The sequence below is a fragment of the Rhagoletis zephyria genome, unplaced genomic scaffold, assembly GCF_001687245.7.
Source record: "Rhagoletis zephyria isolate East Lansing unplaced genomic scaffold, Rhagoletis_zephyria_1.1 Rzeph_scaffold_00230, whole genome shotgun sequence".
Lineage (NCBI taxonomy): Eukaryota > Metazoa > Arthropoda > Insecta > Diptera > Tephritidae > Rhagoletis > Rhagoletis zephyria.
In genome coordinates this window covers 171,166-188,363 of record NW_016157314.1, presented here as the reverse complement: position 1 = coordinate 188,363, position 17,198 = coordinate 171,166, and the positions used below count along the sequence as shown (strand labels likewise).

The 17,198-nt window shown below is 36.7% G+C and overlaps 2 protein-coding genes across 2 annotated transcripts in view; both read left to right on the top strand.

Moving 5' to 3' along the window:
• Window positions 1–677: 677 nt before the first annotated feature.
• LOC108358268 (importin subunit beta-like) overlaps window positions 678–17,198 on the top strand; it is a 169,307-nt gene continuing 152,786 nt past the window's right edge. The window contains exon 1 of the mRNA XM_017609490.1: window positions 678–881. The gene's annotated coding sequence lies outside the window, so the exon portion shown is untranslated. The remainder of the gene's footprint in view (window positions 882–17,198) is intronic.
• On the top strand, window positions 11,106–12,710 carry LOC108358273 (uncharacterized). The gene is made up of 2 exons (XM_017609493.1): window positions 11,106–11,405; window positions 11,439–12,710. The coding sequence occupies exons 1-2, from the start codon at window positions 11,108–11,110 to the stop codon at window positions 12,041–12,043; spliced, it is 903 nt and encodes a 300-aa protein (XP_017464982.1). The 5' UTR covers window positions 11,106–11,107; the 3' UTR covers window positions 12,044–12,710.

The following is a 17,198-nucleotide window of genomic DNA, read 5'->3' as shown; positions in this document are numbered from 1 at the left end:
GTAAATGAGAGCGACTTTTGGAGAGTTGTGTAGAGAATGAAGTTGCAAGATTTTATCCGAACTTTTTCTTCTGGTAAAATCATCAAAAGTGTCAAGCAATCACTGGTTGACGTTTTTACAGGAAAAATGGTTTTTTTGTTACCGTACTTTTTGTTGTTACTCACTTTTTCGCTCACTTCAGAGCGTAATTTTGCTGTTTGACAGTTTTACAGGATTTTTCAGGAAAAGTATTGGATCAGAACTTATATCTGAATCACTTACAAATGAAGTGGTTTGGTCTCAAACTTTTGTATGGCGAATTACGTGATTCGGCTCGTGATTAGTGCGCCAATCACGTATGGGAGAGCGAATTACGAATGAGAGAGCGAATCACTTAGTGTGGAAACATCGTTTTAATGGTGCATATACGGAAAATGCGAGTAACGAGTTTATTATGTGAGTAACGATTCGGTACTTCGAGTTGGGGTTTGTACCCGTTAGTAACGAATACATACTGCTCTATTCCTCTGTCTACGGAACAATAGCTTTGTTAGTATCGGAATATAATTTTTATAGGATAGCAAAGGATTTGCTTTTTTAGCTCTTAAACATACTGGATTGTTATTCTCACATATAGAGTACAGTATTTTTGTAATCAGTGAAAGCTTGTAAGTATTGATTCCCCTTGCTTTTAACATGGAATCAAGGTATTTAAAAATATTTATTTTGAAAGGCGAGTATATTTGACTCGCTTTACTTTGGTAAGCTAAATAATGATAAATTAGCAAACATACATAAGTAGACCTCCATGTGTATAATAACCGACCAACATGGAAAGCGAAAACTGCACCGTTTTAGTATGTACTAAAATGGTTTATTTTAATAAATATATTGAATAACTGGTAAGTGATGTAGATAAACAAAACATTATCTCTTAGAATACCATAACCTTAACTCGCATTCCTGTAAGAGCTGATACCTATTTTCCGAAATCGTTTCGCGTCAGGAAGATGAGTTAAGGGATACGAAATTTTGTACTCTCACGTAAATTAACTGGACTATTAATTAAGGTCTCTGTAAGCAGCCGTTCAGCTATAGAAAAACTAAAAATGCACATTACTAGTACTTTTTACGCTGATTTTAACTAAATAAATATTATTGGCCGCAATTAAAAAATTAAGTAGATATAAAAGGTAAAACAAAAAAATTGTGATATATTTAAATATTAATATTTTCTAAAACGCGTAACCGATTCAAAAGGTAATGATGTCAAAATAAAGCCAAAATAATTTGTCTTCAAGCTGATATATAAAATGTGTACGTAATTCTCTAGTATAGGGTAACAACCCTTAAAAAGGTCTGGAAAAGTCGGGAGGGGGCCAAACTTAATTACTAAACAAACACATATGGCTGGTTTCTCCAACTCAACTTAACTTAGTTAAGCCAAGTTTCATCACTTATACTAGGTTCACATATAAGTAGATTATCCTCATTTTCGATCTTAACAGCCTAATCTGTAATTATAACAAGAGATTAGCCATATAAAATTCGTCCCTTGTAATTATAAAATAATCTCAGATTCAGCCGATAACTTTTCGGTGTCCATCCTAGTTTTATCGATTGTTTTTGCGAAAGAGGAGAAATGCCAAATGTAAATGTAAACAAAAATGAACGCTAGCAAGTAAAAGAGGTTTGTAAAGGTATTTTTAATAAAATGGTAAGTTAAAATATATTTATATTGCTTATTATAGCAGAAAAACGTGATCACGGTGGCACAGAGAAGAAACATAACTTCTTTGAGATGTGAGAATAACAAGCACAACAAATTTGACGGCTAATAATCTGAGATTTGCCTGTGTAAACGGGGTGATTAAAAAACGAGCTTTGATTGAGATAATATTGATATGTGAACATAGTTTTAAACTATGTTCACATATCAATATTATCTCAATCAAAGCTCGTTTTTTAATCACCCCGTTTACACAGGCAAATCTCAGATTATTAGCCGTCAAATTTGTTGTGCTTGTTATTCTCACATCTCAAGGAAAAGTTATGTTTCTTCTCTGTGCCACCGTGATCACGTTTTTCTGCTATAATAAGCAATATAAATATATTTTAACTTAACATTTTATTAAAAATACCTTTACAAACCTCTTTTACTTGCTAGCGTACATTTTTGTTTACTTTTACATTTGGCATTTCTCCTCTCTTTCGCAAAAACAATCGATAAAACTAGGATGGACACCGAAAAGTTATCGGTTAAATCTGAGATTATTTTATAATTACAGATTAACAAGGGACGAATTTTATATGGCTAATCTCTTGTTATAATTACAGATTAGGGTGTTAAGCTCGAAAATGAGGATAATCTACTTATATGTGAACCTAGTATTAGTCAAGAACAGGCTGTGTAAAGCATAGGCTTACACCCGATTTACATGATACAAGTACTTGAAAGTAGTTCTTGCTCATTCTCTTTTGTGTTTTCTATTTGCTTTTACACGTTTCATTTCTGTTGAATTCAAGTTTTTGGGGTAGTAGTGCACTTTAGCGAAGGTAGGTCAAAATTGACGGAAAAAGTTCGAGAGTGGTATCAATCGACGCGTCTTAACGACAATAATAACAACCCGAGACAGGAAATTAAGATTTTTAATTAATTGAAAAGTTATTTGCAAAAAACACTTGCACTTTCCGCCTACGCAGAAAGGTGTTTCCTGCAAAAGGTGTTCAGCCCCCCTTTGGAACACAGAAAGGAGAATTCTACTGCCTGAGGGTTATAATCCCTAAGCGCGGCCGAAGGCCGCCTACGCAGAAAGGTGTTCGATGCACAAAAACATTTTTAATAGAGTGACAGCAGCAATTTAGGTCCATTTTATTTTTAATAGAGTGGCAACACTAGTTTTTCTCCATGTTATTTATATTAACTACCCAAGATTGTTGTGCGGATTTTCATCGGAATATTGCTATTAAATACAGAATTTCGCGAAAGTGTACACTTAAAACGTCACAAATGTATAAAAACTAATAAACACGTGTTAAATTAAGTTCATTTCTTCCTTTCATTTGTGTGAAATTCATCGAAACATAGTGCGGAAAGTGCAAGTGTTTTTTGCAAATAACTTTTCAATGAATTAAAAATCTTAATTTTCTGTCTCGGATTGTTATTATTGGCGATAAGACGCGTCGATTGATACCCCTCTCGAACTTTTTCCGTCATTTTGACCTACCTTCGCTAAAGTGCACTTTTACCACCAGCCCATAGTTTTATCAACCTAAGATAGATTATTTGGTAATTCTCTAGTGTAAGGTAACAACCCCTAAAAAAGGTCCGGAAAAGTCGGGAGGGGGGGAGGGGTTCTAATATTATTAACCATTTAAAAGTTATGAACAAAAAACTTTTGTTAAATTTGGTTGTTTGTTACCACGTCAAAAATGCACTAAATAACCAGTTTACATTTTAAAACACTTAAAACGTCTCCGGTTATTATTTTATGCAAACCAAATCATTTATTCACTTTTATTTTATATATTTCGTTAATAAAACAGAGTAAACAAACTTTGCGCCTGCCAAAATTATTATAACCTCAAATCGCTGGTATTGCCACTTTATTTCACATTTCATTTGCGCTATTATACTCAGTTTACACTATACACTTGTTCTTCTTCTTCTTTTTTTACTTTCACCTAAATAAGATATTCTAACCAAAATATAATAGCAAGTTTCGGTATACCATGGCAGCGCTACTTTTATGGTTTACAGTTATTTTAGCTGTAATTAAAAGTAAGCGTCATGGAGTGCCAAAAGTGCGGTTATTTATTGCAAATTTTCATTATTTATCGAAGTATTGATTTTTATGGAAAAAGCGCCGCATGCGAAAATTGTTAATAAAAAATCGCGCGATTTTTTATTAAAAATTTTCATTATTTATATATATATTAAACGAAAGAAGATACCGAAAAGCATTGAACAGTGCACACACCTTATAAGGAAAAGTGAATTATTACGAAATACTAATACAGTGGCAGCACTATAGCTATTTTGGAATCTCGCGTTTCAGTTCGCAAAGATTGTCAACTTCTTTTTAATAACAAAATAATCTATCTTAGGTTGATAAAACTGTTTGTTTAATAAATAAGTTAAATTATATATTTTAATAGTGTTTAAAAAGTGAGAACAGGTGATTTAGTGAATCTTTGTCGGTGTAATTGCCCATAGAAAACAACGAAATTTAACAAAAGTTTTTTGTTCATAACTTTTAAATGGTTAATAATATTATCCTTCCCCCTCTGGATTGTTAATAGGGGGACCGAAACGCGTCGTTTGGTACCCCTCCCGACTTTTCCGGACCTTTTTTAGGGGTTGTTACCCGACACTAGAGAATTACCGATTATTTTGTTATTAAAAAGAAGTTGACAATCTTTGCGAACTGAAACGCGAGATTCCAAAATAGCTAGTGTTTAAAAAGTGAGAACAGGTGATTTAGTGAATCTTTGTCGGTGTAATTGCCCATAGAAAACAACGAAATTTAACAAAAGTTTTTTGTTCATAACTTTTAAATGGTTAATAATATTACTTGGACTTTCTAAATAATATATATGTTGTTGTTGTTGTTGTAGCGGCTACAACAACCCCTCCCAGATCGGTTGGTATCTCAGTCGTTGTCGTCAAGTTCCACTAACGGCAACCCTAGGAAGCGTGCAGCTTCTGTGGGGTTTGTCCACAGGGACAAGGCCGTTAGGGTTGTCAGGTTTTCCGGGCATGCGAAGAGATGTTTCGAGTCGTGTGGGGTCTCTCCGCATGCCGGACACTCATTCGGCACATCCTCATTCAGCCTACTCAAGTAGGAGTTCAACCTGCTGCAGTAGCCGGAGCGAAGTTGAGCGAGTGTTGTGCGTGTCTCCCGAGGCAGATGAAGCTCCGTCTCGTCTATGTCCGGGGGTGGTATGCCTAGAACGGCATTCACAGGTCTAGAGTCTACATAACTTGAGACTGAGTCCCTGTGAATGCCGTTCAGGGCCTGTCTGTAAGCTGTCGGGTCCAGAGGTTGCTTAATGAACCTCTGGACTTCGTCCGTCAGTTCATATAGATGCCTCCTGACGTGCCTAGGCGAGGGCTCCTCTGCAAGCAGCTGTCTGCTTGGGTGGCCACTTCTGTGGCTCCCGATCAGGAACTGCTTGCAGAGCATTATATTATGCTGCCTTACAGGGAGCATTTGCGCCTCGCCGTGCAGGTGGTGTTCAGGCGACATCAAGAGGCATCCCGTCGCTGTCCTAAGTGCTGTATTTTGTACCGTCTGTAGCTTCGTCCGCTGCGTCCTACTAGTCCCTGGCGACCACACTGGCGCTCCGTAGTTCAAAACCGGGCTGGCCTATTGCCTTGTATGTTGCCAGCAACGTTTCTTTGTCTTTGCCCCAAGTACTGCCGGCTAGCGAAAATTGAGGACCTTGTTGCGGCTCTGTACTTTATTGACAATAGCGGTTGAGTGCGCAGAGAAGGAGAGCAGGCTGTCGAATGTTACTCCGAGTATTTTGGGGTTATTCACCGTCGGAATTGGTGTGTCATCGACGTGAATCCCCAGCGGTAGCCTGACCTCCTTCGTCCAGGTTGTGAACAGGGTCGCGGAGGATTTCGTAGGGGAGAGGGCTAGATACTTTGCAGTGAAGAAGCGAGAAAGTTCGGAGAGATAGCCGTTTACTTTCGAACACAGGTCATCAATTCCATTCCCAGTCGCCATGATCGAGCAATCGTCGGCGTAGGAGACAATCGAGACTCCCTCTGGTGGTTGAGGGAGCTTTGAAATGTAAAAGTTAAACAGTAGCGGGGAAAGGACATCACCCTGAGGAACCCCCTGTTTTATTTTTCGCTGCTTACTCGTTTTGTCTCTAAACATTACCGACGAATGTCGACCACTCAGATAATTTGCCGACCACCGTTTGAGCCTCTGTGGGAGAGAGGAGGCCTCTATATCTTCTAGTAGCGTGGAATGGCAGACGGTGTCAAACGCCTTTGACAAATCCAACGCTACTAGAATCGTTCTCTCACAGGGACGGTTACGGTTAAGGCCACGAGTTATCTGAGTGTTTATGGCGTTAAGTGCTGTTGTTGTACTGTGCACTTTACGGAAACCATGCTGATGCTTCGCTGGGGTCAGGTGGTTTGTGAAGTACGGGAGTAGCAAGGCCTCGAGTGTCTTCGCTACCGGGGAAAGGAGTGTAATCGGACGATACGAATCTCCTTTGTTGGCAGGTTTCCCCGGTTTGAGCAGTGGGACCACTCTCCCCACCTTCCAGATGTCTGGGATGATGAGAGTGGCCATTGACAAGTTGAGGACCTCCGTTAGGTACGCTACCCCCGCAGGACCCAAATTTTTCAGCATCAGCATGCATATTCCGTCGGGACCCATGGCTTTGGAGGCTTTCGCCTTCCCGATGGCCACCTGAACTTCACCGCAAGTGAAAGCAAGGGGGGCACAAGTTGTTGGCAGTTTGTGCAGCCTTCTGGTCACTCGACGCTTGGCTTTGTCCACCGGAGGATGCAGTATGAACTGCCGGCTAAAATAGCTCGCGCATCGCTCCGGGTCCGACGAGGCATGGTCGCCGAAGGAAATTCCGACTCTGTCGTCGTGCTTCGTCGGATTAGACAATGACCTCACGGTTGACCAAAGCTTGCTCACACCAGAGGTGAAATTACAAGTCTTCAGATGCTCCTCCCACTTCTTCCGCTTATGTACGTTTACAAGTTGCCGAATCTCCGCGTTGAGATCCCTGATACGGGGATCTCCGGGATCGGCCGCTTTGGCAGGGAAGTTTGGACGTGGGTCCGATATACATCCTGCCGGTATGAAGCGAGCTGCAGCAGCAGTGATAGCCCTGCGGAACTTACGTTCACCGAGATGGACGTCGGTTGGTGTGGGGAGCGCTGCGAAGGTGTTTTCGGTAAACTCCGCGTAACCTTTCCAATCAGCTTTAGAAAAGTTGATATAGGTCCGGTGTTTGGCGGAGGCAAAGTCGGTTGGTTTATCAATCGAGTATCTTAGAAGTTGTCCGTCCATAGGGCTAATATATATGTCTTTAGCATTGATTATGCACTTTTTTGTAAAAAATGTTATTTTATGAAAAAATTATAACATTTTAATTGTGTTTTAATATTTTTGGCTTAAATATATACGCAAGCAAGCACCTTTTATATATCGACTTAAAGATAGATTAATTGTCTTTATTTTGATATCATTACTTTTTTAATCGGTTACGTAGTTTAGAATATATTAATATTTTAAGATATCACAAGCATTTTCTTTAACCTTTTATATCTTCATTACTTTTTAATTGCAGCAAATAATATTTATATAGTTGAAACCAGCGTAAAAAGTACTATCGGTCTGCATTTTTAGTTTTGCCATAACTGAACGGTTAGTTATCTTGATGTGTTCCCAAGCTGAGAAGAAATTCAAAAAACTTTTCCATTGGTAGTAGACGAAGGGGTCGGAGAAAGATCCATCCCGCCTTTCCCATCAGAGAGAGCCCGTATATACCTACCACCATTTATGAAAATGATTTCGAGGACTTATATTCAATCCTCCTAAGACTAAAAATCAGTGCAATGTAGAATAACATTATAGATATTAACAGCCCGGTTCTGTGCACTTGATAAATTGAAAATCTTTATAATTTTGCAATTTTTTATTATTTATCAAGATTTGGTATTCTAGCACAGAAATCAAAATCTCTTTTCTTGATAAATTATCAAGATTGAAAATGCTATTGACAAATAGAAATTTCATGTGAAATGTATAAATTTTGTACATAAATAAATTTGTTTCTAACAATTAAATAATCCATGTGCGGCATTTGAACCAGCGACACACGGAATTATATTCGACATCTTTACCTACTCGGCTACGGCTTTTAAATTCGTATTTTTCATATATGACAATGAAATCAGTTCCACTCATGTGGAAATTAGTTCCACTCATGTGGAAATCGTAGAGCTTTTTGTTTTATAAATATTGACACAGAATGCGAAGGGAGCTTTTACTTGATAAAAATCTTGATAAAATTTCCTTACGAAAAATTTATCAAGAAAACCAGAGCTGGGTCGTAATGATTCCTTTAGGAATTAAATTACTCCCAATTATAGATTACAAGGAATTGTAATTAGGAATCAATTTCTTCAGTCCACAGCAAAGGAATCAATTACTTTTTCAATTCCTTGAAGTAATTTCAAATGTAATTGGTTTTTTCTTTAATTCCATTACAAGGAATTTCATATTGTAATTGGAATAAGTTACGTGCTAGTAATGTAATTTTTTTTCCAATTCCTTTGAAAGAAATTGAAAATATAATTGATTTTTTTTTTCAATTCCATTACCTGGAATTGCAGTACTTTAGTTTTTTCAATTACTCAAAGGAATTGTAAAAGTAATCGAGAAATTGAAAGTTCATTCACGAATGTACAATGTGGAGTTTTTGTTGTGGTCAAAGATCAAAATCGAAAGCACACATTGAACATCTTCTATGTATATCTATATCTATACATATATAAAAATGTGTTCGTATGTCACGGTCATCAAAACCCGAGAACGGCTGAACCGATTTGAATAATTTTTTTTTTATTATTCGGTATAATACCAGAACCAATGATATCGCGAAAATTTGGGGGGTTGTCACCTATTTTAAAGTTTTTAAACCCAATTATATTGATAAAATTAATGAATTATTACAATACGGGTATCAAGTTAAAGAGGTTTAAGNAAAAATTTGGTGGGTTGCCACCTATTTTAAAATTTAATTAATTTAAAATCAATGAATTATTACAATATGGGTATTAAGTTAAAGAGGTTTAAGAAAGATAACTGCTGGAAGTATTTTTGACGAGGGTTGCCACCTATTTGAAAATTTAAACTCAGTCAAATTGTTAAAAAATTAAATATTGCCATGTGGGTGTCAAACTATAGAGTTTTAAGAAGGCTTACTGCNCCTATTTGAAAATTTAAACTCAGTCAAATTGTTAAAAAAAATGAAATATTGCCATGTGGGTGTCAAACTAAAGAGTTTTAAGAAGGCTTACTGCCGAAAATATGTTTGAGGAGGGTTGCCATCTGTTTGAAAATTTAACTAAATTACATTGATAAAATAAATAAAATATTACAATATGGGTATAAAATTAAAGAGGTTTAAGAAAGATAACTGTTGGAAATATCTTTGAGGGGGGCTGCCACCTATTTGGAAATTGTAACTCGGTTAAATTGATAAAGTAAATGAAATGTTGGCATGTGGGTGTCAAACTAAAGANGGGGCTGCCACCTATTTGGAAATTGTAACTCAGTTAAATTGATAAAGTAAATGCAATGTTGGCATGTGGGTGTCAAACTAAAGAGTTTTAAAAAGGCTTACAGTCTACCATGAACACTTCCAGAAATATGCAATATGAAAAGTTCGGTTTATATGGGATGTGCCACGCCCCATTCTCCAACCATGCAAATTTTTTTCCAGTTCTAGTCCTCTATACTTATATATGTATATAGATATCACCATACCCAGTTCTAGTCCTCTACCACAAATATATGCAGTTTGAAAAATTCGGTTTGTATGGGAGGTGCCACGCCCCCTTTCTATATCGAAACGTTTTTTTAGCCTATAATCATCCCTGGAAAGTCTGCAGTAGATTCCGAAATTTCAAAAAAATCGGTACGGTCTTTCTCGAGCTTTGCGAACAGAAAAAAACGCCTTTCAAAATATATATTAGTATTGACTAGCCCATATCTGCTTGTTTTGCGGCTTAAAACACTACTAACGATGAAAATCGATGGATAAATAAACAAGTTTGCAAGGGTTAAGTGAAAGTGCAATAATTTTTTTTATGAAATACTAGCAGGAAATAATGTTACCCATACGCCATATCGTACATGACCGTATGATCATGTTAAAGTTTGAATTTTTTTCGTCGCAATGAAAACTTAAAATGAAAATAACTTGACTAAATGCCCTTATCTATAAAAAACGGTATACAGATCCGTAACATACTACTTAAAATTAATTTTACGTTTCTCGGCCTTTTTTGTGTAATTTTTGCGTCGTTACAGTGTTATCATCAAAATTTGAAATTTGTTTATAAAACTCTTAGGAAGTAGGATCTCCAGTCCCACAGGGCTCGTAATTCAAGCGGACTCTTTCCTCATTTGTAACGCAGGATACCAGTAAAAGTGCTTCAAAGGCCCCAGAAGGCACTCCATTTTGGGTAGAATTAAGGGTAGTGTAGTGATACACATTACTTGTTAAACACTTGTTCTTAAAATACTTTGAATTATGAAAATATCTTGTTACATTTATTTATGTACGATCAATTTTGAGTTGAAAATTTTTATATTCATTCATTCGTTTTTTTGATCTCTTAAAATAAATACATAGAAGTTTATTGAAAATAAAATTAAATATTTCTATTTTAATATACCATAAAATTTGGCGATCCTGCCAGGAGTCCTGCATATGAAATTACGCCGCTGTGTTCAGTGATACCAAGAATACAACCAATTAGTGGTCGTTGCGGACTTCGCCATCCCAGCTCACAAACACAAATCAGTTGTGCTCTAGTGCGTTCCACGAAATCACCGGAGAAGCTTCACTCTACACACGCGTTGTTACACCATTTTTGAGCGTGTGCCATATTCTCAAAGGGAGTCACACTTGAGCGGCGTCTACAACAGTTCCTATCCACATTACATACTCTAGCCGCAGCAGCAGGGTGGTCAACGGGGCGAGCACGGTAAGGAGCAACATTTATTGCCACTACCACCACTCAAACCAGAACCAGCGCAGTAACTGCACTTGACTTCGCTGCTCAAAATAATTGCATAAACCGCAACTGCTACAGAAAGAGGAATATTCCAGCAGGTTATTTAGCAGCAACAGCAATCGCAACAAACACTACAGTTGGAACATTATCAGCAGCAGCAGCAGCAGCAACAACAACAACGGCGAGACATTCAGCATTCAAACCGTCATCAAGCAAAACATCTAAATAGATAAGTTTATGTTAACGTAGTTTAGTTGTGTTAAATTTTACACTCAGACAATTTTATTTTATTTTTAAATACAAAAAACAGTTAATTTTTGTAAACCTTCTTCCAATATGTTGCGTTCTCCTCAAGACAAAGGTGATGGGGATAGACTTGGTAGGTCTTTGATTGACATTGAAGATCCTTGTGAGGTGTCACAAGATAATATACGTAATCCGTATGACAGGTCTGAAATTTGTGCTACTTCGGTAAAATTACCACAATTTTGGTCTAACTGTCCTGAAGCATGGTTCGTGCATGCCGAGATGCAATTTGCTACAAAGGGAATTAGTAGGGATTCGACCAAGTACGAGTTCGTTATAACTGCCTTGCCTCAAGAAGTTATTGCGAATGTACTTGATGTTATACAAAATCCACCTCAGACTGAGACTTATGAAAATTTAAAAAAAGTTCTCATTGACCGACATTCTTTAAGCGAGCAGAGAAGACTTGATAAAATTTTGTCAGATACTGAGATAGGGGATCGCAGACCTTCCGAGTATTATAGGACCCTTGGTCAGTTAGCGGGTAGCACTATAGACCCGATTTTCTTAAAAAATATTTGGTTGCGGAAACTACCTAAAAGTTTGTATGTTGCATTAACCAGCGCTAATTTAAATAATATTAATGATCTCTTGCAACTCGCAGATAAAATTTGGGAAATTACCAGTGGTAGTGAAATTTGTGCTGTTAAAAGTAAAGTACTTACTTCTTCAAATAATTTTGATGACTTAGGGAAAATTGTGGAAGATTTAGCGAAGGTTACGACGAAAATGTGTGAAAGTTTTAATCGTTTGCAGTTGGACATTAATGAGATTAAAACGCAAATATATGATAGACCATCACGATCAAGAAGGAGGTATTTTAGTAATAATAAAAATTCCCAGTCACGTAGTAAGTCTCAATCTAAAAATTGGGTCTGTCGGTACCATTTCCGTTTTGGTAGTAAAGCACGTAAGTGTGAAGAACCGTGTGCCTTTAAAAGAAATAATTCTGACTCGACAAACTAGGACATGCTGTTGTTGCAGCGACTAACAATGGCAATTTGAAATTTTCAACACGTCGCTTATTTGTATTAGACAAAGAAAGTAAGCTTAAATTTTTAATAGACAGTGGTGCCGAAATTTCAGTTCTTCCTTCCTCCAAATTCAAAATTCACAAACGATCTTCCGACATTATTTTAACTGCTGCAAATGGCAGTATGATTTCGACCTATGGAAAGAAATTATTAAATGTTAATTTGGGACTTCGTCGGGAATTTCCGTTTGTATTTCTTATTGCTGACATTTCTAAACCCATCATAGGGGCAGATTTTTTAGGGAAGTATGGACTCTTAATAGATATAAAAAATAAGAGGTTAATAGATCCCTTAACTAACTTGTCTGTCGACGCAATATCTGCGTTTTGTAATATCTCTTTGCCAAAAATATTTTCGGTTGAAAACCAATATACAAAGCTTATAAAGAATTTTCCTTCATTAATTTCTGAACCAGATTATAACAAAAAAGTTGAGCATTCGACAGTTCATCATATCATAACAAATGGAGTATTACCATTCTGTAGCCCGAGACGCTTAGATCCAATCAAATACAAAATAGCAAAGGCTGAATTCGATTTTTTACTGAAATCCGGGATATGTCGTCCATCTAAATCCCACGGAGCATCGCCACTGCACCTGGTACCTAAAAAAGACGCAACTGACTGGCGTCCTTGTGGCGACTACCGAAGAGTTAACTTGATCACGATACCCGACCGATATCCGTTACCACACATTCACGATTTACATATTGAATTTCAAAATAAGAAAATATTTTCAAAAATAGATTTAGTTAGGGCGTACCACCAGATACCAGTTGCAGAGGAAGATATCCATAAGACCGCTATAACCACACCATTTGGAATGTTCGAATTCGTCAGGATGCCTTTTGGCTTACGAAATTCAGCACAAACATTTCAAAGATTCATAAATGAGGTGTTACACGATTTAGATTTTACTTTTGTTTATCTGGACGATATATTGATAGCTAGCAAAGACGAAGCAGAACATTTAAAGCATTTAAATATGCTATTCCAGCGTTTAGATAAGTACGGTTTGAATATTAAGCCATCTAAATGCATTTTCGGAGCAGAAAAGATCAGTTTCCTAGGGTATAACATATCATCCGAGGGTATACAACCATCAGAGGAAAAAGTCCGATCTATTCTTGATTTCGGTCAACCAATAACTATCAAACAAATGCAGAAGTTTGTAGGAATGGTGAACTTCTATCATAGGTATATACCAAAACTTGCCGCAATGCTTGACCCAATATATAGCATGATAACAAAAGCATCGAAGAGCAAAGATAAAGTGCTCCAATGGACTGATGAATCAGTATATGCATTTAAGCAAGTTAAAGAGAGTTTTGCTAGGAAAACACTGTTAACGCATTTCAACAGTAATGCAATTCTGTCTATTGCTGTAGATGCATCGAGTAGAGCTATTGGGGGTGTTCTACAACAGGAAGTTAAACATTCTAAGGAACCGCTTGCATTCTTTTCAAAGAAACTAAGCCCGTCTGAATGTAAATATAGTACTTTTGATAGAGAATTACTTGCTGTTTATTTAACTATTAAGCATTTCAGACATTGGTTAGAAGGTAGATCTTTTGCAGTATATACAGATCACAAGCCGCTTACATTTGCTATGAACTCAAAAGCTGAGAGAAGCCCAAGGCAAACCAGACAGTTAGAATTCATATCTCAATTTACTAGTGATATTAAATACATAAAAGGAGATTTAAATTGTGTTGCAGACGCATTATCGAGGATTCCTGAAGTTACAGCATTAGAAGCTACTGACCTGAACTTAAGAAGATTATTTGATGAACAAAACAAAGATGAAGAAATTAAATTATTAGTATATGATCAAAATTGTAGGCATAGACTAGAGTTAATAGCAATACCCTCTTTAAATATTCAAATTTGGTGTGAAACGTCACTTAGTTCAACAAGGCCATATGTCCCGCAAATGTTACGAAAATTAGTTTTTGAGAAATTACATAATATAGCTCATGTAGGTGTTAAAGCAACACGTCGGTTGATCACAAGTAGATATTTTTGGCCAGGGATGAACAAAACTATAAATCAGTGGACAAAAGAATGTGTTAACTGTCAAAAATGTAAAACTTATAGACATACAAAATCTCAAGTTTCGAAAATACCAATTCCAAAAGGACGTTTTGAGCACATACATTTGGATATCGTTGGACCTCTTCCCTTATCACACGATTTTAAATTTATTTTAACTATTATCGATAGAAATTCCCGTTGGCCAGAAGCATATCCACTTCGAAATATTTCGGCGGAAAATGTTGCAGAAACTTTCTTCCGCGAATTTGTTTCACGTTTTGGAGTTCCACTGACAATTACAACAGATCAGGGCACACAGTTTACTTCTCAGATTTTTACTGAACTAACAAAGCTTTTAGGAAGTCATAAGATTACAACCACTGCCTACCATCCGCAAGCTAACGGAATGGTCGAACGTTTTCACAGGCAACTAAAGGCATCAATTATGGCTAGTGGAAACGCAAGCAGATGGTATGAGGAGTTACCTATAGTATTGTTGGGTTTGCGATCATCCTACAAAGAAGACATTCACGCTACAGCAGCGGAGATGTTATACGGCGAAAATTTAAGGCTTCCTTCGCAAATGGTAGTTCGGTCTGAAACAAAATTTGATTCATCTGATGTACTGAATAAATTAAAGCAAAATCTCAAAAATTATGAATCGAAAGTATGTCATCATAAAGATTCACTTGTTTATATTCCAAAAGATTTATATAATTGCAAATTTGTTTTAGTAAGAATTGATAGGAAAAGAACTGGTTTACAGGAACCATATGAAGGACCGTTCGAGGTTATAGAAAAGACACCGAAGTGGTTCAAAATTAATTATCACAATAAATTAGTAAATATTTCTATAGACAGAGTTAAGCCTGCATTTCTAGATGGAAGTAAACTTGGTTCATCCAGCAAGACGAAGCGAGTTACTTTTAATTTGTTAGATATGACAGTTTTTGGAAGAGGGGAGTAGTGTAGTGATACACATTACTTGTTAAACACTTGTTCTTAAAATACTTTGAATTATGAAAATATCTTGTTACATTTATTTATGTACGATCATTTTTGAGTTGAAAATTTTTATATTCATTCATTCGTTTTTTTGATCTCTTAAAATAAATACATAGAAGTTTATTGAAAATAAAATTAAATATTTCTATTTTAATATACCATAAAAGTACCATAATATACACAACTCAGTGCATTTTTATAGATATGCAGGAATTAGTCCAATAGAACAGCAGTGCCCAAGGCAGCAACAATTATTGGTCTCATCTGCCGCGAAGCGCGTTCGGGGTAGGATCTGGAAAATTTAACCGTTACCCAATAAACTGAACAGCTATAGTTTAAGCTATTCAGTTTTCTTAAAGTCCAATTAGTAATACTACTTAGGTATAAGTTGTTTATTCAAGGCAGTTAGCAACCAAGAAATTTAACAAAGCTATTGCAATTCCAAAGTAAAAAAAAATTTTTTTATAAATTTTTCGATTACTTTTTAAATTACTTTGAGGAATGGAATTGAAAAAAAAACATTACATTTTCAATTCCTTTCAAAGGAATTGGAAAACAATTACATTTTCAATTCCTTTCAAAAGAATTGAAATAAAAGAAATTACATTAAATACTAGCACGTAATTTATTCCAATTACAATATGAAATTCCTTGTAATGGAATTAAAGAAAAAAAAACAATTCCATTTGAAATTACTTCAAGGAATTGAAAAAGTAATCGATTCCTTTGCTGTGAACTAAAGGAATTGAATCCTAATTACAATTACTGAGGAATGTAATTGTATTTGTAATTTAATTGCATTTACCCAGCTCTGAAGAAACACACAGAATTGTAAATTAAAGAAAATTCTGTAGAATTTAAATACGATAAAGATTTTTGGTTTACAAGGACGAACAAAAGTATTGGCACAGTGATTTTTTAGCAATATATGCAAAGCGTTTTATTCTAATTTATTTGCGATAATGTTTTTTTAATATGTTTCATACTCCACCATTAAAAATAAAAATCAAATCTCCAAACTTTGTGCAAAACTCGGGAAAATTCTATAAATTTGCATACTAATTTGCAACCTTTTATTCAGATTTTTTAAAACAATTCTAAGAATGCAGTTTGGATTGGCTTTCCAAATCGGAACCAATTGAGATTTCAGCGAAAGTATAAGGAATTTCGTTATGAAACTTGGTGGGGATGTTGGGGGAGGCTTTCTCTACATGAATTGATCACTCTCACAATTCAGTTGCTAATAGTATTTAAGCAATTTGTTGTTATATAATCTTCACTACGGCTCCGTGAATTAAGGCCGCGTATATTAAGACGGCGATCCAAAAATGAAATAAGGCCGCCGCGGTGTAATTCATTTCGACAAATGAAATTAGGCTGCGAACCAAAAATGAAATTAGGCCGCGTGGGCATAATTCATTTTGCCAAGTGAAATTACGCCGCGATCGAAAAATGAACTTAGGCCGCGCAGGCATTAGAGGTTTACGCCGACAGGCTTTGCGGCGGCGGCGGTGACGCCGTCTCGTCTGAGATACTTCGCCGACCTAAACGGGGTTAGATCGCCGAAACCACAGCCCTTGGTCGGGTAAAACCGGAGTCATTCCGGTACGTTGAACCGGCTGTCGTGGGAATGCGCACCACGATCTTTGGCACTCAAGCCTGTCAAAGGATCGTAGGGGAACAGACTTGGCTGAGCAGATAGACGATTCGACATTCTGCACAATGAACGACGACGCACCCACCAGGATTATGGGTAACTGCAATAGCTCGCCAGACATCACCATAGTCAGCGCTGGTCTGACAAACAGCATAACATGGCGACCTATGCTGACTTTAACATCAGACCACCTACCCATAGTCATCTCGATAGATAAACCAACCGACTTTGCCTCCGCCAAACACCGGACCTATATCAACTTTTCTAAATCTGATTGGAAAGGTTACGCGGAGTTTACCGAAAACACCTTCACAGCGCTCCCCACACCAACCGACGTCCATCTCGGTGAACGTAAGTTCCGCAGGGCTGTCACTGCTGCTGCAGCTGGCTTC